The 24,842-nt window shown below is 46.0% G+C and overlaps 2 protein-coding genes across 3 annotated transcripts in view; both read right to left on the bottom strand.

The window, feature by feature from the left end:
* Positions 1–15,437, bottom strand: part of TEX11 (testis expressed 11) — a 215,916-nt gene extending 200,479 nt beyond the window's left edge. The window contains 2 exon segments of the mRNA XM_069062473.1: positions 227–351; positions 15,404–15,437. Of these exon segments, the coding sequence (XP_068918574.1) occupies positions 227–351; positions 15,404–15,437 (159 nt within the window).
* A 3,666-nt stretch (positions 15,438–19,103) lies between these two features.
* On the bottom strand, positions 19,104–24,322 carry SLC7A3 (solute carrier family 7 member 3). 2 transcript variants are annotated; one of them, XM_069062368.1, is made up of 13 exons: positions 24,171–24,322; positions 23,551–23,615; positions 22,708–23,103; positions 22,280–22,438; positions 21,991–22,168; positions 21,411–21,523; positions 21,029–21,251; positions 20,711–20,850; positions 20,449–20,551; positions 20,098–20,285; positions 19,833–19,999; positions 19,594–19,702; positions 19,104–19,485 (listed from the first exon to the last, which is right to left on the bottom strand). In XM_069062368.1, the coding sequence occupies exons 3-13, from the start codon at positions 23,075–23,077 to the stop codon at positions 19,361–19,363; spliced, it is 1,875 nt and encodes a 624-aa protein (XP_068918469.1). In that variant the 5' UTR covers positions 23,078–23,103; positions 23,551–23,615; positions 24,171–24,322; the 3' UTR covers positions 19,104–19,360. The 2 variants fall into 2 exon arrangements, with proteins under 2 accessions (XP_068918469.1, XP_068918470.1); XM_069062369.1 differs by lacking the exon at positions 23,551–23,615.
* Positions 24,323–24,842: the final 520 nt, after the last annotated feature.

Genomic DNA, 24,842 nt, shown 5'->3' with positions numbered 1-24,842 from the left:
CTCTACTACCAGGAATTTTCAGTTTGAGTGACAAGAAGTCAGTTTCTGAAAAAAATAAAATAAAATAAAAATTCTGCCAACGGCCTGTCAGGCATGAGAACCATACATAGGGATCTGTTTGGTGTATCTACTAATCCAAGATGATTAGGAACTCCTTTGAGGAATCTACACTAGCTGGAAGAGCAGATCCCCAAAGCCCAAGCGTTAACAAGTATTAGGGCTCTACCTGGGCTTTCTGGGTATCCATCAAAGCCTCCTTCTCCACATTTGCCACTTCCCTGTAGACTCTGTCAATGGACTCAGGCACACATGATGGATCTTCTTCTGTTTCTATCAGTCTTTCAACAAGCTCTGAAACAAAGACAAATGAGACACATGTGCAGTGAATTCCACTCACTAGCTAAGAGCTAAGAAACAGTCATTTTGAATCCTATTCAGACAAGAAACAAGCCAATTTACAATACTTTTTCACTTTCTTTGGCTTAATGGCAAAAAGAAACTCTTTTTTCACAGGGGAACTTAACTCTTTGGAGTCAAGAGATTTTTTTAAACTTTTTTTTTTTAGCTAAAATCAGAGCAAATTTTATTTATAAATTCTTACCTGGCAGTTATTTTGTTTCTAAAAAACATTTTTCTTTATTCTCACAAAATAAGATGTGTTGACTTAAATAATGTTCTTTTTTTGTTTGTTTTTGCTTTTTGGAGAGGGGACAGTAGGGCAACTGGGGTTAAGTGACCCACCCAAGGTCACAGGCTAGTTTTTGTGCTCAGTGTTGGAGGCCGGATCTGAACTCACGTCCTCCTGACTGCAGGGCCGGTGCTCTACTCACACTGTGCCACCTAGCCACCCCCTTAAGTAATGTTCTTCATCCCTGAGCTCAAAGCTACAGAATAGTAGTTGGCTAATGTCTTCAAATTGGATGAGATAATGTATTCAAAGCACTTTGCAAACTTTAAAGTGGGGGTGCTAGATGGCACAGTCCCTCACATGCTGAGCCTCCAGTCAGGAAGACCTGAGTTCAAATCCAGTCTCAGAAACTTATTAGCTGGGAGTGAAGTGAGCAGAACTACGAGAACATTGTACACAGTAACAGTAACATTGTGTGATGACCAGCTTTGAAACACTTAGTTCTTCTCAGCACTACAATGATTGGAGACAATTCCAAAAGACTCATCCACAACCACTGAAAGACCTGATAGGATCTGAATGCAGATCGGAGCAGACTACTTTCTTTTTTGTTGTTTTTTTTCTTTCTTTCTTGTGGTTTTCCCCTTTTTTTCTGATTCTTCTTTCACAATATGACTAATGTGGAAATATGTTTGACATGATTGTACCATATTGCTCACTATCTTGGGGAGGGGGAGAAATTTGGAACTCAAAATCGTACAAAAATGAATGTTGAAGGGCAGCTGGGTGGTACAGTGAATAGAGCACTGGCCCTGGAATCAGGAGGACCTGAGTTCAAATCTGGCCTCAGACACTTGACACACTTATTAGCCATGTGACCTTGGGCAAGTCACTTAACCCCAATTGCCCTCCAAAAAGCAAAAAAAAATGAATTTTGAAAACTATCTTTACATGTCATTGGAAAAACTAAAATACTATTTTTTGAAAAACAGAAACTTCTTAGCTAGGTGACCATGTGCAAGTCACTTTATAACTGTCTGCCTCAGTCTCCTCAACTGAAAAATGGGAATAATACAACTATCTCCTAGAGTTGTGGGTATAAAGTGAGGTAATATTTGTGAAACACTTAGTGCAGCATCTGGCAGAGATTGGGCAGGTAACAAATGTAATATACACGTCAGCTATTATTACTACCACCATATTTATTACTAAAGAAGTGGGCAGTGTAGTCTATTGGAAAGAGCCTGGGCTCAGGTGCTGGCTCTGCAGCTGACTGGCCATGTTACTTTGGGCAAGCCCTGGAAATGAGATATCAAACATTTGAGTGAATCTACCAAAAATTTTTAATAGGAATTCTTGCTTCTGACCCAGAAGAAGCCAAAATACATCCAGTATTTTCAAGACACAGACATAAGTAATTTATGCTGTCTCTGAAGTCCAAGTCTCTGCTTCAGAAGAAAGTGCCATATGCTCAATGAGCTACTAGATTAAGTAGTTCCTGAGTCTGGCTGACAACGGCCCGATTTGTGCTCCTTCCTGAATCTGCCCACTCTCCCACACTCCCCCCGGCCAACCATGCTAAAGGAAGGCAGCTCTTTGCCCATGTTCATGTGACATTCGCCTTCATTGCCTCATTGTCTCTGGCTCCAGATACCAAAAGAGTCGGAACAAGAACCATCCATGAAAAATCCTGGGAAGCACTCATAGCCATGACACTTTCATAGATTAATTCAACACACATTTCTTAAGTGCTTAGTGTGTAAGGCATGGTGCTGGGGGCTGGGGATCTGAAGAAAGAGAACATGCTCTGTCCCCTGAACAAGCTCTTTGCAGTGTAGGCAAGGCCAGAAGATGTTCACATAGAATCCCATTTCATAATAGAATGCCAATGGGAGCAAAGTCCCAGAATGGAGCTTGGAGGGTATAGAGAAAGGAGACACCCTGTCTAGCTCAAAGGAGCAGGGAAGACAGCACAGAAGAGGTGGCGTGGGAGCTGAACCTTGAAGAAGCGATTGTTCTCCATGCACACTAAGACCCTTCTCATCTCTAGGTGCTAAGATCTGGGGAATGGGCACAATTTCAAAAGGCATAATTGGGAATGGGGGACAAGCATGGCAGGCCTGGCTAGGAACATGAACAAAATGGATAGAGGGAAAGTACAGGGTTCTTTGAAGGGAAATAGTCATTATTAGGAGCCAACATGGTCACTGTTCTCTTCCTTTAATAAATAGTGTTTTACTGTGTATTAAGCTTGAGCTAGTGTTCTTAGGTTCAAGACTCTGTCTCTGTGGCTGATGAAAATTCATCACATACTTCACTAGGTATGCAGAAGAAAAGAGTTTTTGGTGTACATAAGGAAGTTAAGAGAATGTAAGAGATACTGGGGAGCTCACCTTAGGAATCAGTCTTATAAGTCATTTGCAGGGGCTATTGTCATTTTAATGGAACAGGGTGTCACATATATTGCCAGAAATCGACATTGTCAGATAACTTATTTTTATAAGCAATAAGTTCTTTGCACTTTCCCCCCATCCCCAAATCCAGGGTGCTGACCATTAGCCCTGTAGACACCATGCCTCTGGAATAGAGACTCCCAGGAAGCAGTGTGAGATGAGCAAATGTGTCAAGTGCCTTCACTCTCCCTCCTGCATTTCCACACATTTTTCTGGCTTTGAATTCTGTCAGGCAAAAACTTCCCCTGCTTGTCTTTGGCCGCTCGCAGCCACATGCTCCACAGTCACTGTAGCAATGGAACAGCCCGGCCTGGAGAACTTGCTCCTGCAGCCCCTAAAGAAGCTTATCCTTCTTCTCTGCCTAATTACACACATGTGAGTCCTGCCTGGGGCCAACTCCAACAATGTCCAATGGTTGAACCAACTGTGCTAGAGCAATGCAACGAAATATTACTAGGTTATAAGAAATGACAAATATGAAAAATACAAAGAAAAAGGGAAAATTATAGAAGTCAAAGAAAGCAGAATTAAAACAATACGATTATGACTGTGAAGAAATATCTAATCAAAAAGAGGTCTGATAAGCTGCTAAGGCTTATGCTTTATTTTGTCTTCTGAATATATATAATTGCTATTTCCTGGCTTTATTTAGCATTTCATTCCTTATTTTCCTTGTTTACTTGCTGGTTTGTAGCAGCAGCCTAATAGAGTAGGGAGTCAGATTTGCAGCTAGGAAGATCTAGTTCAAATGCTACTGGGGCACAAGTCACCTCCACTGCCTCAGCCAATTCTCGAGGATGTATCTCAGAAGACAACAGCACTGGGGGTTTGGTTGCTGGAGCCAAGATGGCAAAAGACAGGAAGGCACCCATGTGAACTCTCCCAACACTCATCTCCAAACAACTTAAAAATAACTCTTCAAATCAAATTTTGAATCAACAAGAGGTTAGAGTGAGATATTTTTCCAGCCTAAGACAACTTAGGACATAAGCAGGAAAGGCCTGCGACACCAGGGTGAGCCCTGACCTAGAGTGAAGGCCGCTGCAAGCAGCAGCAACTTCTCAGCCCAGGGACAGTAAGGGGATCAGAAAGAGGTTACAGGGGACCGTTTGCTGACACTCTATTGCCCATAAGCAGTTCTGGGCTGTAGTTCCAGGGTAGAGAGGAACCCTTCTCATCAGTCACAAAGGTCAAAGAGGAGCAATAGAGCTTGTGGCTGCAGGGGAGCAGGGGCCCTTCCCAGGTAAAGACCAGAGGGCAGACCATGAGAGCGGTGACCACACCTTTCCTGAAATCACACCACTTTGGAAGCACCAAAACTAGCTCTGAAAACAGTGGAGCAAAAAAATCCTGAAGCCTATAACAGGGCTTCCCTGCTCCCAGGTGAGCAGGGCCTAACTTTAACATAAATTGGAAAAATGACCAAACAACAACAAAAAAAAAATTAGGTTAGGTCTGTATCCCCAAAAGATCATAAAAAAGGTAAAGGACTTACATGTACAAAAATATTTATAGCAGCTCTTTTTGTGGTGGCAAAGAGTTTGGGACTTGAAGGGATGTTCATCAATTGGGGAATGGCTGAACAAGTCGTGGCAGATGATTTGTGATGGAATACTATTGTGCTATAAGAAATGATGAAGGGAGTGGTTGCAGAAAAAAAAAAAACTGGTAAGACCTATGGGAAATAATGCAAAGTAAAATGAGAAGAACCAGTAGATCCTTGTAAACAGTAACACCAATGTTGTAATGATCACCTGTGAAAGACTTGGCTACTCTCATCAACACACTGATCTAAGACAATTCTGAAGGACTCATGATGAAAAAATGCTCTCCACCTCCAGAGAGAGAACTGGTGAACTCTAAGAGCAAACTGAAGTCTAATTTTCTCACTCTCTTGGGTTTTTTGCAATGCGGCTAATATGGAAATATGCTTTGCATGATTTCATGATTTCACATTTGCTCACCTTCTCTGTGGGAGGGAGGCAAAGAATTTGGAACTCAAAATTTAAAAAGAAAATAATGTTTCAAATAAATAAATAACAGCTTTGTTAAAAGGAAGCCAGAGCACAGAATTTGGAGACAGGGTTGGGTTGAAATAGCAGCTCTGCCACTTATTACCTGAGTAATCTTGGCCTCAGTGCCCTCAGATGTCAAATAAGGGCGTTGGAGAACTAGACAATCTCTAAGGTCATCTGCAGCTCCAACTTGCAGATCCTGTGATCTAGTAGGTTATAAATTAGTTGCTATCTGAGTTGGTTGAGGGAGTTCCCATGCCAGGATTTCCCTACGCTGACAAAAATCACAGTTTTTGAGCACTCACCTATATGATCATTCATATTCTTTGAGATTTTTAAAAATTGTATTTCAATGGATCCATTATCTCATTGTTATGGGTACTGTCTCCTCCATAAGTTCAGATCATAGCTTGTCCATGCTTCATCCATGATTTTAAAATATGATAAATTTGGGTGCAAAAACATTATATGGTTCTTTTACAACATGGATAATATGAAAATGGTTGGCATAACTGCACATGTGTAACCTATGTCAAACTGTGTGCCTTCTCAAGGAGGGGAGAAGGAAGGGAGGGAGAGAATTTGGAACTCAAAATTTCAAATAACAAATGTTAAAAAAAAATTGTTTATCGAGAAAAAAACAGAATCAAAATAAAATGTAGAAAGCCCCATTATATAACAGCTCCTATGTCTTCCCATTCTTCGAGCACTTTCTGGTTTACAAAGCTGTTTCCTCACAACCATCCTGGGGTGTAGGCACTAGGGCATTATTAATGCCCATTCTATAGCTGAGGAAATTCTGAGACACAGAAAGTTCTGGTGTCTTATCCAGAGACACAGGAAATGTCAGAGTAGGGAACATACCTCAGGCTTCCTGAGCCTGAGTCCAGGAGATGGGCCAGGAGTGAGAGATAACTAGCTAGACACATAGCCCCAGGGCTCTACTGATGTCAGAATTGCTTCAAAAAGGGACCATGAGGAAGACCTCCAGCAGCACAGGGGGTAGAGCCTCTGCGGAGTATGTATGGGATGCAGAAAACATGGGAGTTAAATTTTCAACTCTGCTGCATGACTCTAATCACATCACTTAACCTCTGTACCTCAGTTTCCTCTTTGCTCATGGAACCTTCCATTCAGCTACAACTTCCTCAGCTCTTCTAGCTTCCTTTATCACAAGAATTTCCATATTGAGCTGGCTCAGCTTTTCTAATAACAAGCCAGTTGGTGGTCACTGAACAAGCCTCTTCATATTTCAAAAGCCAACAAGCGAATTAGTGCTTACAGATGGTCTAGAAACAGTCTGGTCCCTTTTGCTTGTCACAACTGTCACTTCAGAAGTGAAAGGTGCCATAGAATTGGGAGCAATTCTCATTTTGATTTGTTTCCTGGGTAGCTAAGGATCCTTAAATACATCAGAGTCCAACTCAAACAGAAGACTATTATGGCTTCCCCATCCCACAATCCAACACGATTGTGTTCTTAAGGACCTGTCAGGACAATGCATCTCTATTTGCTGCTTCCTTCAGCTCATTAGGACCTGCTGCCCCTTCTGAGATAAGCCCTGCTTGTTCCCAGAAGATTTGGTTTGTTTTAGTTACCATGGTTACCCTCAGACTGTCAGATTTCTGTCTGCTCAACAACACGCTTAATTGATTTGCTCCTAAGGTATAACTCCATAGCCCATTTAATTATGTTTATGGAACACTAACAATGTGCTAGGCACCAGAGGCAAGAAAAATTCAGTCAAGACCCTTGCCAAGCAGGCTTGCTTCCAAAGCAGACTGGAAAGAAAGCTCCCGAAAGGTTGGGAATACTAGAGCTGAACTGAGTATGTCTGAGCAGTTAGCTTTTAAGGGGATAGAGAGCTGGCCTCCTAGGAACAACCAGGTCTGCAGGGAAAACTGGAAAGAAAGCACCTCAAGTTGCTTTCATCACTCCTAGAATTTCTTGACTGTTCCACACACAGTGTGGGTGTCAGAAAATGATTGTGAAGCTCGAAGAAAATACCCTAGCTGGAGGCACGATAGTACTTGCCAACTGTCCAAATATGAGGCAGTATTCTTAGAATGATTATGCATCAACTGGTAGAAAACATGGCAGGTGAGGGGTAGGGTGAGGTGGGGGGCAAACCTGCCACTCCTGAGAGAGTAGCCCAGCTCTCTAAGCATGTCGTGAGCAGTCAAGCTTCAGCTACAAGTGCTATGGAAAATGACAACTGGGTCCACTGAATAATTCTTATCACCACTGTTAGCTCCTTCTTCTCATTACTATTTGATTGACCTGCATGTTCAAAGCACATTAAACTTAAAAAGAGCAGGGTAGCAACTTGTCCCAGGATCATTTCTATTAGAAATCCACATGGGGCAGCCAGGTGGCACAGTGAGTAAGAGCGCTGGCCCCAGAGTCGGGAGACCCGGGATCGGTTCTGGCCTCAGATACTCGGCACCCACACAAAATAACTGGCTGTGTAACCTTGAGCAAGTTACTTAATCCCAACTGCTTTAAAAAAAAAAGAAATCCACATAATAAGATGAAAGGACTTATTTTTACAGTAACAACAATAATAATTTCTATAGTTCTCTAACATTTACAGAGTATTTTATAGACTTTATCTGATTTGATCTTTTCAACAATCCTGTGAGGTAAATGCTATCATCATCCCCATTTCAAAGTTGGCAAAACTGAGGAACAGAGAAGTTAAGTAACTTGCCTAGGGTCATACATCTGAGGCAGGATTTGAACCTAAGTCTTCCTGATTTTGAGTCTAATGCTCTATTATGCCATGCATCATCAAAATTATGGAACTGGTGGTGCTGGTGATGTTATTTCTGTTTCAATATGACTAAATGATAATCATTCATATCTCAATGCCTCTCTAAGATTTCCTCCTACTTGTAGTAAGCTCCCAGGGTAGGATTTGAACTCAAACCTCCAGACTTCCAATCCAGAACTCTATCTACATACCATACTGCCTCTCATGAGTGATTCACATTTCTAGTCAAGATGGCAAAGTGACAGGTACAAAGGCTCCTCACATAATATGCCTCCATATAACCCCCAAGAAGAAACATCTGAAAGTAAAAAAAAAACCTAAAAGCCCCAGAAGATGAGAGCAATCAAAGCAGGCAAGGGAGGAAAAGGCCAATCCAATGTTTTTAAATACTATGGAACAAGTGAAATGGTTCCAAGGCCAGAAGTCAGGCAAATGGGGAGAAAAAGAAACATGAGTTGTCCCACAAGTGGGACACACAGTCATGATGAGTGCTAACCAATGTACAGTCCATGGGCTCCACTGATACTCAGCCAATGTCAAGAATGGAGCCTGAACAGAGGGTTACAAGAAGGCACATACATAGGCGAGGCTGAACACGAATCAGATCACACCACCATCAAAGCACTGGAAATTACTCAGAAAAAGTCCAGAAGAGCCTGGAGAAAGTAAATCATCACAGGAGGGACTTAAAGGAGCATTTACAAGGTCAAGAGGAAGCAGTGAAGAGAAAATGTGAAAGAATCAACCAAAACCAGACTTTCTATAGCAGAAAACAGAATTTAGATAATGAAGATCAAATAGAAATTCAGGCTCAGAAACTGGCTGAATTAGCCAAAGAATTGGAAAGTCTGCTGAATCAAATGACAGACACAGAGGACAAATTAAGATGCAGCACTTTCAGTATTATCAATACCCAAGAAAATTTTCTTTAAAAAGTTCTCCATATTACACTACAGGAAATGGTCAAAGAAACACAGCAGTGTCAGTAAACACAAGCAATACTATATAAGCAGGAAGAATCTAAAGGATTCTTTTTTTTTTGCTTTTTTTGGAGGGGGAAGGTAGGGCAATTGGGGTTAAGTGATTTGCCCAAGGTCACATGGCTAGTTTTTTGTCTTAAGTGTCTAAGGCCACATTTGAACTCAGGTCCTCCTGACTCCAGGGCCGGTACTCTATTCACTGCACCATCTAGCCACCCCAATTGAAAGGATTCTAAACAAGGAAGAACCCAAATTCAAGAGTTCCAGACACATTGTAGTTAAACCCTAACATTATTACAAAAAGGAAAAAAATGCTCCCACCTGCCAAAAAAAAAAAAAAGATAGTAATTACTTATCAAGGAACATTAAGTAGGATCACAGTGAACTTTCTCAAGGAGAACAAGGGACATTCAAAAGAAATGGAATACAAAATGTACAAAATTAAGAAACATAGGCCACAAACCCAGAATTATGTACCCAGCAAAACTCAGCATACTATCTGAAGTTAAGAAATAAACATTTGAGAAGAATTTAGACTGAAAGGTTTTTTAGAGAGAAATATGTACTTTGTGGAAGTCTTTGAACATCAGTTAAGCCCCTAAGCCAAAAAGCTGAGCATTTAAAACAATTTATACTTTCCAAATCAAGATAAACTAGTAGCTATTAGAATGTAACAGCCCTCAGAATACTGTATGGGCTGAATCATTAACTATTTCAGAAAGGTGCTTCAGGGAAACGGGGAGAAGGGAATCAAGAACAAGAAGGGAAAAAGAAGTGAGGGTAGTATATTAGGAAAGCAAATCACCTATAATTGATTAAAGTTCACATGAAATGTGTCTACATAGTCACTAATGTAAATGACAACAGGATGATTCAATGTGATTCAACACTTGCAATTTAATCATCACTTTTTTAAAGATCTACTAAGCACTTATTAAGTAAAAAGTGTCTGCTTTCAAGGAATTTACATTGTACAGAGAAGGAACATGGGCACAGCTAAGGAAAATAAACTAATATATATGTACTATATACTATATATGTTATCTATATACATATATATGAAACACAAGGCAATTAGGGAAAGGGCAGCAAGAAAGACCTCTAGAAGGAAGGGGACCTTAAGCTTAACCTTGAAAGGAACTAGGTTCCAAGAGGGAAAGGGAGGAATGAGAAGATTGTAGGTAGGAGATCAAATGTTGGGTATGAGGAACATGAAGTAGGCCAGTCTGACTGAAATCAAGAGTAGTAATTAGCCTGGAAAGCGTTTTAAATGTTAAACAAAGGAGGCTGTATTTTATCCTAGAGGGAGTAGAGAGCTACTAAGCAATCTTCTCGAGCAAAAGAGTAACACAGTCAGACAAACCTAACATTTTTAATGCTGTTTATTAAACTTTGCAGTAAAATAAATAAAAGGCTATAAAGTAGCTTTAAAGATAGAAGATAGTTAAAAGGGGAAAAAAAAAACCATTTAACCCAGAAAATTTTAAATAGATTCAAAATTAAAGAGTAGTCTAAATTTTACTACTTCTACCAAGTCAGCAACATTGGCATGGACAGAGCATTCAACTATAGTCAATAGATAGATGACAAGAAGAAAAAGGAAAAACCCAAGATGGCACATTAGTCTTGCCTACACATGGAATCTAGGCAAAAATTCTTCTTATACTGGGCCATGAAGGCAGATCTTCCATATACTACATTGACAGATCGTATTGCAAGGAAATTAGTAGTAGACAACAACCCATCTTCCACTCTTTGGGGGATCTGTGATCTCATCAATAATTCAGAATACAATACACTCCTGCTCATCATCCGTGGCCCTTGGCCATGCTCTCCCATAAATCTTCAGAGTGGAGGGACAAGGGAAAGAACCTTTCTCTAGATATCTTAAAATTTCATGGATACCAATGAACTACTTGTGCTGCCTGAGGCCCACTTGACATTTGTCTTTCTTTCACGGCTTTCTGTGGCCAAAACCCACATGACCAAATAGCTAGGCTACTGGTGATGAATCCTTTCAAGCTTAGCTAGCATTGTCTGTCCTCAGAAAGTAACTCATAATGATACAGTGAGTAAAAGATAAGAGACCAAGTAGAAACTGCAAATGATTAAATAAGCCTGGGTAGAAAAGGGAGTTATAAAAATCATAACAGATGGCATGAAAGATGACAACAATGCAGATATTATATATCAAAATGTATACGATGTAGCCAAAGCCGTACACAGAAATCAATTCCTAGCACTACATGTTCATACCGATAAGAAATCAAGAGAAAAAATAAACAGACTGAATTTGCACTTCAATAATTTAAAATGACAAAGCAATATAATAAAAGAAAACATAAAGAAAAATAATCAGGGTCAGAACAGAGACCAATACAAAGGAACATAAGAAAAATGAAATGAATCACTCTATGAGCTTTTTTTTGAAGACTATCAAAATTGATCAACAGTTAGTCAATCTAACACAAAAAAGAAAGCTCAAATAAAAATGAGAAATTAGGGGAAAAAAAGAGATAGCAATGGGGGCAAAAATCAAGAAAATACAGCTCTATAATAGTTAATTGGAAAATCAAAAAGAAATAAATGATTACATATGGAAGTATAAGATACCAAAATGAATAAGCAACACTTAAGTAACTTAAATAGACCAGTGTCAGAAGGAGAAATCAGACAGACCTTTATAAACCAGGCCTATAAAAATACACTGGGCCCAGATGAATTCAAGAGTGAAATCCAGCAAACTTGAAAAAAAAAAAAAACGAGTTCCTATATTGTTTCAAAACCATTTTGGAGAAAGTCCTGGAGCTGGACTGAGATAAAAACAATCGTGGTACCTACTTGCCAGAGTTGCTGGCAGAATCAAGTGAGCTTGACATATGTAAAGTGCTTTGCAAAACTAAGAGTGCTATTATATAAATACTAGCAATTATTATTATTAAAGTAAGAAAATGGTTTCTGTGAAGTAGATATGGTTTTAGTTTTTTAACCAAATTAAGATAAAGCTGAGAAAGAAAACTAGAGACTAATATTATTAATGAATGTCAAGGCAAAAATGTTCAATAAAATTTCTGCAAATAGAATACAGCCATACATCAAAATAATTATCCATTATGACCAAGTAGGATTTCAAACTAAAATAAAAAGGGTAGTTTAATACCAGGAAAACAATCACTATAATAAATCATATCAATGAGTGAAAAAAGAAACCCAATATAACCATATCATCAGATATGGAGAAACCTTTGCTAATAAATAATAAAGTATTCATTTAGATGAAGCATCTTGGACCCTTCGATAACTTGAGTACAAGGCTGTGGGTATGCCTGTGTGCAGCTCATGAGTCAGGACGAGTCTTGGGCGAGAGACTTTCTGTGGATGAGCAAAATGCACCGCTCCAAGGCCAACCTGCTGAGCAGCACTGCAGCCTGGCTGGGCCAGCACTGGACCTATGCCATACTCAAGCACCCTGTGGAAGTCCCTCAAGTGAAGCCTTATGTACAATGAGAGCTTGGAAATACCATAGAAAATGCCGACTCTATAGAACTTTCATTTTACACAAGGGTCACTAAAGATTCCAGCTTTTAAAAAGTGATGTTTTGAAGCTACTGATGAAGATCAGGGGGTTTTCTTTAGCACTGCTACAAAGTGTCAGTTACATGGACTTAGTTCTCCAAGGTCAAATCTCTAGTTCCTTCAACTGTTCCTAATCTAACCATTTTGAGAGCCCTCCCTATCTTTTTTATTGTGCTCTAGATGGGTTCCAGCTTGTCTGTGTCTCTTTTCAAATTGGGCTCCAGATGTGGTCTGACTAGTGCAGAGAAAGGGAGGAGGGGGTAGCCAGTGCAGGGGTGATGGTCTGGGAAAGAACTGAAGGGCTGAGGGATTGGAGGTCACAGTGGGGTGACAAGGGCTTTAAAGGTTTCCAGGGCAGACAGAGAAGCAGAATAATAGACTGTGATCAGAGGAGGGAATGTCAGAGTTCATGAACACATAAGTGGTACAATTGTGGGTGATGGCAAAACCAAAGGATGGAGGGATAGGGCATGGGAATGCACAGAATGCATGGGAAGTAAGTTGAGAAACTGGGAAGATACAGTGTCTGAAGAGAGTATAAATACATGTGCTGAAGTCCCCTAGTATGAGGAGAGGAGCTGGGAAGAAGAGGAAGAACTTTGAGAAAAGAAGGGATTGTCCTGGAGGTCAGAAACAACCGTTGTAATTTGGAGCAAATGGTAGGATACAGATTAAGTGTACATCAAAGGAGGAGAGGCTACTGGGTGATGGCGATCAGGAGAGCCTGGAATTGGTGGTGGGGACTAAGGAATATTCAAACTCCCCCACCTCAACCACTGAATGGAGGGGAATGAGTAAAAGTGCAGCAAATGTTGGAAAGGGAGGTCAGAGAGACCACATCATCAGGAAGGAGCTAGGTCACAGGGAGATTCAAAAGATAGGAGAAAGAAAAATCCACCAAACATCAAACTGAAAGAAAAACTGAAGGATAGTGACTTGTCCCAGAATGATTTCCATTTGAACCCTATCAAACAAGAAAGAAAGAACAGACTTTATAATAATTACACTATTAATGAAAGTTAAAAGCACATTACAGTGTTGACTCATACTGGCTTTCATCTAAAGCTGGGATTCTTAACCTTTTTTACGTCATTGAATCCCTAGGGCAGTCTAGTAAAACCTATGGACCCCCTGTATCAGCAATGCCATATTCACAATGCCTATGGAGATTACAAATATGCTGATATAATTATCCATCACAAAATACATCATGCTTGCCATATGGGGGAATAAGCTGGAAAATTTATTAAGATACCAAAAGACTGAGTCCCAAAACCAGAAACTGAAAGCCATCAGAGTAGTTATGACATTGGCACAGGTAGATAAAGTAGAAATCACCCACATTTTCAAGCCTTTGAAACAGAACAGGCTACCTCAGGCAAAGGTCCTCCTCTCCCCACTCACAGCAACCACCCAGCATCCAGGAAGCGTGCTCCCAGCAGCTCCGGCCCCAGGCAGTCCTCAGCAGGAGTCCCCAGCAGAAACTCTGGCTAACTCAAAAAAAAGGCTTCGCGCTGCCGCTGCCTCTGCTGCTGCTGCCGCCAGCCACCACAGGAACGCTAGTTTGGCTTCCTCTTCCTCTTGCTCCGCCCCTTCCTGCTACATCAGCAAGTCCAATGGGGCATGGAAGATCTTTAAATCCCATAATCCTTACACCCCCTCATAACGTTTTTAAATGCATCATATAAAATACATAGAATTACAAAGGAAACCAATAAAATTGAGTAGTTACCAGAATTTCTTTTTTTTAAGTCCATGGACTCCAGCTTAAGAACCCCCAATTTAAAACTTTTAATCATTTTTTAAAGTAGGCTGCTATTAAGCCACATCCCATACTTGGATAACTGGGTTTGGGGATTTAACCAAAGGATAGGACTTCACATTTATCCCTGTAATATTTCATTTTGTTCAAGAGTCAGCCCATGACTCTAGGCTATCAAAATTCTTTTTGGATCCTGATTTTCTCTTCCAAATCCTCCTCTAATCCTTGGGCCATCCACAAATTCCTATTGCTTCAACATGTTCACTAATGACTAGTCTAAATTGCACAGAACTAGGACAAAAGCCATGTAGCTCGCCATGACAGACATCCCTACTATGATCATAATTACCGTTTATGTAGTGCTTCCCGTGTGCAAGGCACTGTGCTATGTTTTACAATCCTGAGTGGTAGGCGCTATTATTATCCCTGTTTTACAGCTTAGAAACTGAGGCAGATAGACATTCAGTGACTTGCCCAATGTCACACAGCTAGTGATTGTAGGAGGCCCGATTTGGACTCAGGTCTTCCTGAGTAGAGGGCCAGTCTCTATCTATTGTGCCACCTAGTTGCCTACAGGTTGACTCTCATCAGTCATTATGGCAACTACTGAATATTCTTTAGATATAATCTTTCAAGGAGTTCATTGTTTTCATTACTCAAATAATCTTGTTAATTGAGAAATCCCGTAAATATTTTACATGGGTCATCAATTCTCAAGTAATCATAATACGATAAACTATACTGAACATTCAAACCATGTAGAACATAATTTAATCTTTCCCAGATGATTAAGGTACTTTCGTATCCAAGCAGTAACTTAGGGTCTTTTTATTTTCCAAAGGAGTTGCTGCAAATCACTTGGTGTGGAAATTCCCTCCACTGATGCTGATCAGAGCAACTCATCTGCACCTTACAGTCTGGGAGACTGGCTGGGAGCCCTGAAAGGTTCAGGGGCTTGCCCTGGGTCTCCCAGTCAATGTATTGGAGGCAAGACTTGAGGTCAGGTCTGCCTGATTCCAAGACAGGCCTGCTAGAGTTGCTTCTCAGGAGCCTTATAACAACTTACCAAGAGCACTTTATGCTGCCCCTAGGGAGGTCCCCCCCCAGTCCCACCTCCTCAGGTCATCTGTCCAAGAAGGCTGCCTTTAGAGATCTCTCGGACACCAAGTTCCCCGCAGCTGAGATTCCCGGAACAGCACCCTCAGGAGCTCTGTACCTTTCAACTGCTCAAAAGGAAGCTCCCCCTCCATGTGGATGCTTAGGAATCACCAGCACCTAGAACAAGAAAGGCGTGCTTGAGCTGGACTTCGCTTAGAGGGGCGGGTCCTGGCCTGCCCCCCCCCCCCCCCCCCTGCCCTGCTCCCCCCCACCCTGCCCCTCAGGCCCAGGCCTGGCCTCCTCTCAGGCCCCACAGACCCGGTACTGGATGAAGGCCGCCACAGCTCCGCGCGCCAAGCCGTGACCAGAGAAGGCAGGCCGAGTCTGTGGCCAAGCAAAGCGAGTGAGACAAGGGAGGGTCCCGCGGAGGGTCCTGCCCAGCCCTCTCCTTAGTCTTGGTCGAGGTTAATTCGCTCCTTCTAATGATGCCAGATAACCTTTTGTTGGGAGTGGCAAAAGTCCACTGATTTCGTGGTCAGGAGATAACCCCCCATCCTGGCCCCCCAGCTGTACATTGGTAGAGAATCCTCCAGTCAGGCCTCATCTTACTCTGGCTCTCTGCTGCAGTCTGGTTAAGCTGCCTTGTGTCCAGTGGACCTGAGGGGGAGGGAGAGGGGAGAGTGGGGGGGGGGGGTTGCTGGCAGGAGTGTCCCGGAGGGGCTACCTAGGAGCCACTGCCCCGCCCAGCCCCGGCCCCCAGCCCCTCACTCACTGTACAGTCACCTTCCACCAGCTGACTGAGCTCCTATGGGCCGCCCTGCCTCCACCACCATAGGCCTTCTCAGTCTCCCTGTGGCACAGCTCCTGGTCAGCTGTCCAGGGTCTCGAATTTACGGGGCAGGAGCCAAGCCAGGGCCTTGTTGCTGAAGATTGGGGTGGAGGGTAGTGGGTCCTAGATTAGAAGGGCCTGGAGGAACTCTGGAGTGCCAGGCCTCTCTGGAGACAAAGGGAGGCTACCCCCATGATGTCAATAGACTCAGGCACAACCCCAATTACTTCTCTGGAGGCTTCCAGAATTTCACTGCCTCCATCCAGACTTTTCCAACTTGTGCAATCCTTGCCCCTACCTCAACTCTTAGTCATGAGTATCTATAGACCCTTAGGCCTATTCTAGTCCAGGCTCTGGAGATTTCTAAAGACAAACATACTGCCTGGGAGAGCTCCCATTCCAGTCTCTTAATAAAGGATGTACCCAAAGAGCTTCTGTTACCATTGCATGGATACCACTGGCTGGGTCCTTCCCTAATATCACAATCCCTTTCCCCTCCACTTCCAATCCTAGATTTCCCAGCGGAGGTAGTTTAGGTCTCTTCTTGCACAAATACACTACAGCTAACTTTATAACCATCATGCATTTTTCCATCGCACCTTTTGGCCATCTGAAACCAGAATTGGGGGTTGGGATTCTTCTGAAATTTCAGTTTTAGTAGGACTCATTTGAAGGTGTATAGCATTGGTGGGAGATTGGTGTTAAGGAGACTTTTGTGTCTGGGAGCTGAGTGAGACGGTTAAAAGCCCTTTAAATCACTCTCATTGGGTGCAGCACCTAGCACATAGTGCTTCCTACATGTTGGTTGCCTGACCAACAATCATAGTTGTGAGAGGTAGATGTTACGGTCATTTGATAGATAAAATAAAGGCTCAGAAAGATGAAGGACCTTGGCCATGATCAGACAGAGCTTCTAAGGAACAAAGGGCTAGAAGTGGGAGGGTTAGACTTGACAAGGCTTAACAGTGGCTTTAAGCTGCAGAGTCCCTCCTGACTCAAACATCTTCAGTGTGCCTCTTCTCATCACTCAGCTGTTGAGAAAGGGCCCCTGGCTGACCAAGGCTCAGATTCTTCACACTTCATAGTACAAGGATCAGTCAATCATGTCACATAGCAGAATTTCACAAGGGTAAGCAGATCACACACCTAGGGGAGAGGAAAGAGCTCTCTCTTTGCAATGGGGGGGGGGGGGGGCCTGAGAGAAGAGAAGAGCAAAAAATAGCCAGAGCTTTCTTGGAGGACCTCCTTCTAACTCAGGATTACAGGTTGACAGGAAAAGGCCTTGGATACTGGGCTATGGAGAATGTAACCTCTTGGCAATTCCTTTGGTCCTGTCTGCGATCTATACTGAGGAGGGCCAGGCTGCCCCCCCAAAACAGCACCTCCTTCCCTTTTAATCACATGAGGTGGTTTTAATCACATGGTTTTCACAAAGGACCTAGTATCATTCAAGCCTTCTAAGGTTTCTGCTCTAAATCTGTGGTCTTAATTTCCATTTCAGGTACTGACTAAATTCTCCAAGGCCTCCAAGGAGTTAGGTGACTCATTTGGTCAAGAGTGATTGCCAACACAATCCAGTTCCTAAATTCCAGAATTTCTAGGCACTGAACTGGTGTCATTGGAAAGGGCCAACAGAAGCTAGCATGTTGGATGGGTGAAACAAGAAAGAAAAACAAAACAGGAGGGAAAAGGGAGAGAAGGGGAAAGAAGAAGCAATTCAGCATATAACACCTCCTATGTGCCAGACCCTGTGCTAAGTGCTTTCCAAATATTATTTCTTTGGATCCTTAGAGCAACCCTGTGAAGGGCTATTATCATCTATTTTACAGTTGAGGAAACTGATAAACAGAGGTCAAGTGACTTGCCCAGGGTCACACAGGTGACCATAGGTGAGTCTAAATTTGAACTCCAGTTTTTCTGATTCCAGACCCAGCACTCTAGCCACTGAGTCACTGGCAGCTACCATGGGTGGTCTAGCCATTCCCTAGCATAATCTGGTATGGTGATGGGGAAGGAAAGAAGTGCTTGGGGGAACAACCTTAGGCTAAAAAAATGGGAGCAACTCAAAGAGACAGGAATGAATTCCCAGCACGAGATCTGGCTAAAGCTCCAGGCTGACACCTTCCTCTCCTTCCACATGGCTCCAGACCAGGAGAAAAGCTGTTCAGCTGTGCTTCGAGAACCCTCAGACTGAGGAGGGTGGGCCAGAGACCCCAGTCACAGAACTGTCCTCTCCTCCCTGCCCTTCAAAGTAAAAAAGCCCCAAGGAGTGTTATAGGAATGTAAATTTTTAAGATCTTCCCTGCCCCTAAGTTAAGTGCACCTGGAGCCTGTGGTAGGAGGCTTGTTTTTCAGGAACGCCCACACCTTGGTGCTCTGTGATTGGGCAGTGGGTCAAGAGGGTTGTGACATTCTCTGAGCCAGGAGGCTATATAAGCCCTGATGTGAGACTTTGTTTTGGGGCTCACTTTGAGCAGTGTGTGATTTGACCAGATTGACCAGGTAAGACTCTGGGCAGCCATTGAGAGCCCCCCCCCCTTTGAAAAACCCAGATGTTGATGCTTCCCTCTCTGGTAACTGTGATTTGGTATGGATGTAATGGTTGGGACAGTTGGGAGCCTGTCTGCTTGAAATGTTTCTGTCTGTATACTCTGAAGTTCGGGGTGCTGACCTTTTTCCCCTGAACTAGGTAAACGATATATGTTTGACTGATTAAAGCAAGATCGTTGACCCATTTTGAGTTGCTTTCCTTTAGCAAAGCAGATCTAGGAACCTGTGTGGGCAGCCACCCTGGGGACGCTGGGGTGCTTGCTTCTACAAGGAGTCAGCCCTCTGTGCTGGTTGAGGGCATTTCTTCCTCCATCTATTTGCCCTTGGTCCCCACACCAAGTTAGTTTGAGGAAAGCCAAGTTCCAGGCACCAGGCAGTCTAAGAGGTAAGAAAAATGGTGAGGGGGAGAACCCAGACAAGAAGATACACAGTTCCTGCTCTTATTGTCCTCTGTTTAATTCAAAAAGCTCACAAAGTAGACAAGACAGTAGAAAAAAGGTCAAACAAGAAACGGCAAAAGGTCAGTCCTTCAATCACAATACACCCAGTTCTGTGTGAGAACCCCCCCTTACCCTTCCAGGGACCCAACCAAAGAGAGCCCAAGTCCCCTAGCAGCCAAGAAGAGGAGTGGAGTGAGAACACATAGACAGAGGCAATGGCCAGTGTTGAGCTGACAGCATCTCCAGGCTGTCTGAGTCACACCGAAGGCGCAATAGGGTCGCGGACTTCAGGAGTTTGGGCCGTCTTTGGAGGCGGGGGCACTGGCTCATTCTGCCCCTCCAGACTGTTCCGGATCCCATAGGAGAAGTAGATGGCAAACCCTGGGCAGGGGGAGAAAAAGGTGGCTGTGGGGTAGGAGAACCCAACGGGCCTAAGAGAAACATGAATGCTGGCAAATCAGGTCCCTCCCTCCATGGACAGATACTCACCAAGCATCATCCAGACCCCAAATCGGGCCCAGGTGCCAGCCTTCATCTGCATCATGAGATAAACATTCACAAACATGCTCAGCAGGGGGAGAAGAGGCAGTGCGGGCACCTAAGAGAGAGCAGAGGCCAAGTGCTAGCATGAATACTGAGGGCACCAGGGAGAAGAGTACAGATACAAGATGGTGCAGCATCGGCATAGTATGGCTCCTCCCTCGTGGGATCCCTCAGAAGGCTCCTACCTTGAAATGGAGATGAGTCGGGTTCTGAGGCTGCCTCCAAATGATAACAGTGCTCACAATGACTAGCACCAGGAGCAGGGCACTCACAGTGAGCCACGTGGGGTTCCCAGCCCCCAGCTGCTCTGACCAGTGGGCCAGCACCAAGCACAAGCTGGTCATCACCACAGCTATGGGGGGGGGGAGGGAGAGAGAAGAAGAAATAAGACTGAAGCAGACTCCCCAGACAGGCCACCCTCCTCCGCCCTGGTCCCGCTCTATCACTCACCAAGAATTGAGACAGCCACATAGACAATATGGCCAGAGAGCTGGGTGGGTGTAGAGTGGGGTGGGCAGAGCAGGCTCTGCAGGGTCAGCACCTCACTCTCAGGCTGTGGCTCCTCCTTCTCCTCCTGTGGCCACTCTAGTTCCACGGTCTGACCCACCTTTGGCTGGATTAATTCATCAGGCTGGTACCTGGAAGGCAGGAGGAAGCTTGGTGACTACACCAGCTCCTCTCTGCTCTGCTCTCCTCCCCCTCTCCCCAACATTTGAGGTTTCCTCTGTCACACACACACTGGGCTTCCTCTTAGTGGGGCAGGATGAGAGAACAAGAACCCCAAATGGGGGTGGGGCCCACCTGAGGATGAGAACACAGACGGCCACCAGGGAGTAGGCAAGCAGTGTCCCGATTGACATGAGGTCCACAAGATCACTGAGCTCAAAGAGAAGCGCCATCAGGGCTAGGAGTGGGGAAAAGTAGGAAGCATTGGCACACACCCGGCCTGGGGGTAGAAGGTGTCAGCATCTAGAGGGCTTGGGAAGCAGTCTCAGAAAGGGGAGGGAAGGCTGGGAGAGGTGGGGATGGGAGGGAAGTGGAGGAAGGGAAAAGGGATTTGCACCTGCAGTGATGCCCGAGACAATGGTAGCCACAAGGGGGGTATGTGTCCGGGAATGGACTCGAGCAAAGGCCCCAAACAGAAGGCCATCCTCCGCCATGGCATAGATCACTCGAGGCATGGGGAACATGGAGCCCAGGAGGCTGGGGGAATAGGAGGGAATCATAAGGACCCAGCATGCGCAAAGACCTGGACTGTCCCTTCCCAAGCCTCTCTTGGGGAGGGGTCTCTCCCTCTCTCCTGTAGCTCAGCAAGAGCTATGTGTGGCTACATGTTATTGCCAAGGCTCAGACTGATACAAAGCACACATTTAGCACTAACCTGGTGGAGAGGGCACAAAGGGAGCCAATAGCCACAAGGTATCGGGCAGGGGCCCATCCCACATAATGTAAGGCCTCTGGCAAGGGGCTCTCAGGTTGCAACAGGTAGTACGGCATCATAAGAGTGAGCGCAGCAGAGACACCAAAATACGCCACGAAGCACACCAAGAGAGAGACCACGATGCCCACAGGGATGGAGCGCTGGGGGTCCCGGGCCTCCTCCCCTGGCAGATCAGAACTTCCAGAGTCAGGGAGAAGTCGCCTTTCCCCTAGCCCTGCTAGAAGCTTAACCAAACTGTTAAGTCCCTTCCACCTCCTCCCACTCCATGTAACATCAGTACAAGCCCTTCCCAGGCCCCAGATGGTAGAGAATGGCATGTTACCAGTGGTGGCAATGCAGTCGAAACCAACAAATGCATAGAAACAGGTGGCTGCCCCACGGAGGATACCATCTAGACCAAATGGCACAAAGCCCCCAGAGCCCAAACTTCCAATGCTGAAATGGAAAAAGAGTGAAGAGGTCAATGAGCCAGGGCAAAGAAAGAGATTCTCTCCAATATTCTGCCACATCAGTCTGGTGGGTGATGGATGATTCGGATCCCAAAGCTCCAACCAAAATCTCAGTCATATCTATTCCCCATTTTCAGAGTTAAGCTTGTGCCAAATGGTGATGGAGAAAAGCCCAGTAGCAGCAGTAGCAGTAGTAGGGGCAGTAGGGGCAGACTCAGCCGGATCAGTACTAGAACAATGGCTAACATTTATGTGATTAAAAAGCAAAGAGGTTCATATGCATTATCTCACCGGAGCCTCACCACACTGGGCCACTCAGAAGGGTTAAGGAACAAGTTCTGTATCACTGGCAGGGGATCTACTGAAGCCTGCGGGGCCTCTCCAAGGACAGGATGCTTCCCACTAGAATGTGCTGTGCCCCCTAAGGTGCCCACCTTAGCCTAGGTCTTTTACCTGTGATTGGCATTAGGTACAGAGCCTGCTTCTCCATAGTCTTTCTGTGTGAGCTGCCAGTTGTGGGTGTCGCCCTTGATGAAACCAGCAATAATGATAAAGGCCAGAACCAGCAGGTTCACACCTGTGAACACCTTGGTCACCAGTGCTGACTCACTGGCCCCCAGTGCCAGCAGCGCTGTGAGAGGGTGAGGAAGAAGGATAGTGAGGCCCCTGACCCTGTCAGTCCCTTACTTTCTGCAGATCCCTTATCCACCCACCCCTCTATTTCACGTGCCCTCTTCCTCACCAGTCAGCAGTAACACAAGGCCAAGAGCAAAGAAGTCTGGGTACTCCGCCAAGATCCGAGGCACATGCAGAGAGACACTACCCCGGAGGGCCAATGAAATGTGGTTCCCAATCAGATTGTCAAAGGCAGAGCTCCAGGCTCGAGCCACGCTGGCAGTACCTGAGGGGCAAATGGTACAAAGCAGGACATTGGTATGAGCCCCTTAACACTTTGTCCCCTAGCTCCCAAGAGGGGCTATGTCTCATTCCAAGCATCTACTGCCGGCTCCAGTCTGGGTAATGAGCGCCAGGAATGGGGATGAAGGCCACACAGCCTTCCAAATCCCCTCTAGCCTCTGGACCTTGGCTCCATAAAGCCCATGCATGTCCTGGGGCCCCTGCCCCCTAATCCCCTCCCTACCCTCATCTCCAGAATCTCTACCAACTCACCAATGACATAGGAAAGGATGAGGTTCCAGCCAGTGGTGAAGGCCCAAAGCTCCCCCACAGTGACATAACTGTAAAGATAAGCTGAGCCAGTCCTGGGGACTCGGGCCCCAAACTCAGCATAGCAGAGCCCAGCCAGCACTGAGGCCAGGGCCGCCACAAGAAAGCAGATGACAATGGCTGGGCCAGCTTTGTCCTTAGCTACTTCTCCAGCCAACACATAGACACCGGCACCCAATGTGCTGCCGACACCTAGGGCCACCAGATCCAGGGTACTCAGGCATCGGGCAAAGCGACTCTCCCCCAGGCCTGGCTCCAGGGTCCTTCTCCGAACAAGCTTCTGCCCAAAGCGCCTCAGAGCCTGGCAAAGCATCTTACCCTTCAGGTCACTAGGGTCTGCTGAAAAGAGAAGAGAGAGGGAGGGATATTTGAAAGCCTAAAAATGAGAGGACTTCACTTGCCCTTCACAAAGGAACGCCCACCTGAGCAGAAGAGAGTCCCAGCCCCCTCCAGGAAAGCAATGAGTCTGTGCCCTGGAGCTGGCTGTGGAAGCCGCCATCAGAACGGGCTTAATACTCCCTGCCCCAGGCTCCATCCACACCAACAGCTCAAAGATCTGGAAATCTCCTCCAGCCTTCCCCTCCCCTCTGTCCCCTGCCCAGCCCTCCCCTCTCCACCCAGTCAAACACACTTGACTATTCTTGGGCTGGAGACTTGGGGAAAGGGCTCTTTTTCTCTCGAACTTGGGGGAAGGGGAGTCTTCATGCGACCAGATAGAGTCAGTGGTGCCTTAGGACTTCTGCGCTCAGTGTTCCAAGTCTCCAGAGGCCTCCCCTCAATTCTCACCTTCAGCTTCGGAGACTGGATCAGTAGAGGCCAACACCCTAGCCTCCCAGGGGCTTTCCGTCCACCTGAAGGGCAAGAAGATAAGCTCCCAGCCCCTCCCCACACCCACTAGGGTTCAATGGGCGTGGCCCCAAACTGAGTGGAAGGGGAAGGGAAGGTGGCATAGCCAAGAAGTAGACGAAAACAGCCTCTCCTCCTCATCTCCGGACAGGCTGGAGTTACCAGACCTCGAGGTGGGGATATGGTCCATGCCTAGCCCCCACCCCCCCCCACCCCCAGCCACCAGCCTCTGCATCAGCCTACATTGGGAGAGCAGGGAAGGGGGGAAGTAGTAAGTGGGGCTCGGACACTAAGCCTCAAAACCGAGGGGGAAGCCAGAGCTGCCCAAGGCAGGGGCGAGCAAAGGGAGTAGGGGCTCTAGCCAGCCAGCAACAGGTCCTGGCCCGTGTGATGCCACAGCGCGGCATGTTGGGGCTGCCAGGGAAGCCTGGGCAGGAAGGGCAGGACATCCCACCCCATCCCACCCCATCCCACCCGGGCAGCCCCTGCCAGCACACTTCCCAAAGAGCCTCGCGGGGGAACGCGCTCTCGCTGGGAGGGGAAGAAGCTGGCTTACTCACTCGATCGCCGGGGAGGCTTGGGTTGGGTTGAGTTGACTTGGCTTGGCTTGAGGTGCCCTCTGCTCCGGTCGCCAACTCCTCCGATGCAACTGCCTCCTGGCTGCTGCGGCTTACTGCTTCGGACCAGCTGCTGGGGGTCAGAGCGCGCCAAGTACCCCTTTATATAGGGCCGGGGGGCGGGGCCGGTCGCGTCATGGGATTCTCCCCCCCCTCCCCAGCCCGGCCCAGCCCCAGCCCCCAGGCTGGCCAAACCTGCTGCGTTCCAGTGGAGGAGACCGGAGGGGGCCGGGGCTGGGGCCGGAGCCGGAGGCTGCCCACTCTTCAAGGCCAGCAGGCTGGCTGGGCAGGCGGGGGCCGGGCTGGGCCGGGCTTGGGGGGCGGGCGGGGGGCGCGCTGGCGGCGGCATACAATCTTCCGCCGTTTCGTCACTGTCTGGTTCGCGGAGCTGGGGAGGCTCCCGATGGTTCTGGGACTCGGTGGGCTGCCCCTGCGCCCCATAGGGCAGCCCAGGCCTGGCCAGTACCGGCCAGTCCCTCCCCTGGACAGAAACGCAGCTTCAAGTGAAAGAGACAAGCCCCCCCACAACACCGCGCCCCCCCCCCCCCCCCCCGCCACAACGTGGCTACATCACATCTCCTAGGTCCTTGGCCCTCAGCGCTTTCCAGTTCACAG

This window comes from Petaurus breviceps, unplaced genomic scaffold, assembly GCF_028583685.1.
Source record: "Petaurus breviceps papuanus isolate PSGF00001 unplaced genomic scaffold, PetGlider_PUasm1.0 90451, whole genome shotgun sequence".
In the NCBI taxonomy this organism is placed as follows: domain Eukaryota; kingdom Metazoa; phylum Chordata; class Mammalia; order Diprotodontia; family Petauridae; genus Petaurus; species Petaurus breviceps.
This window is presented reverse-complemented; position numbering and strand designations above follow the sequence as displayed.

What these genes read in the sequence shown, in the direction of transcription:
- SLC7A3 (XM_069062368.1), bottom strand. Translation starts at nt 23,077, where the DNA reads ATGCTTTGCCAGGCTCTGAGGCGCTTTGGGCAGAAGCTTGTTCGGAGA. An exon ending in GTCTGTGTTCTCATCCTCAG is followed by an intron (nt 20,286 to 20,448) that starts GTGGGCCCCACC and finishes CCTGCCTTCCAG; the next exon opens with GTACCAGCCTGATGAATTAA. An exon ending in TGTGGCTGTCTCAATTCTTG is followed by an intron (nt 20,000 to 20,097) that starts GTGAGTGATAGA and finishes CCCCCCCCATAG; the next exon opens with CTGTGGTGATGACCAGCTTG.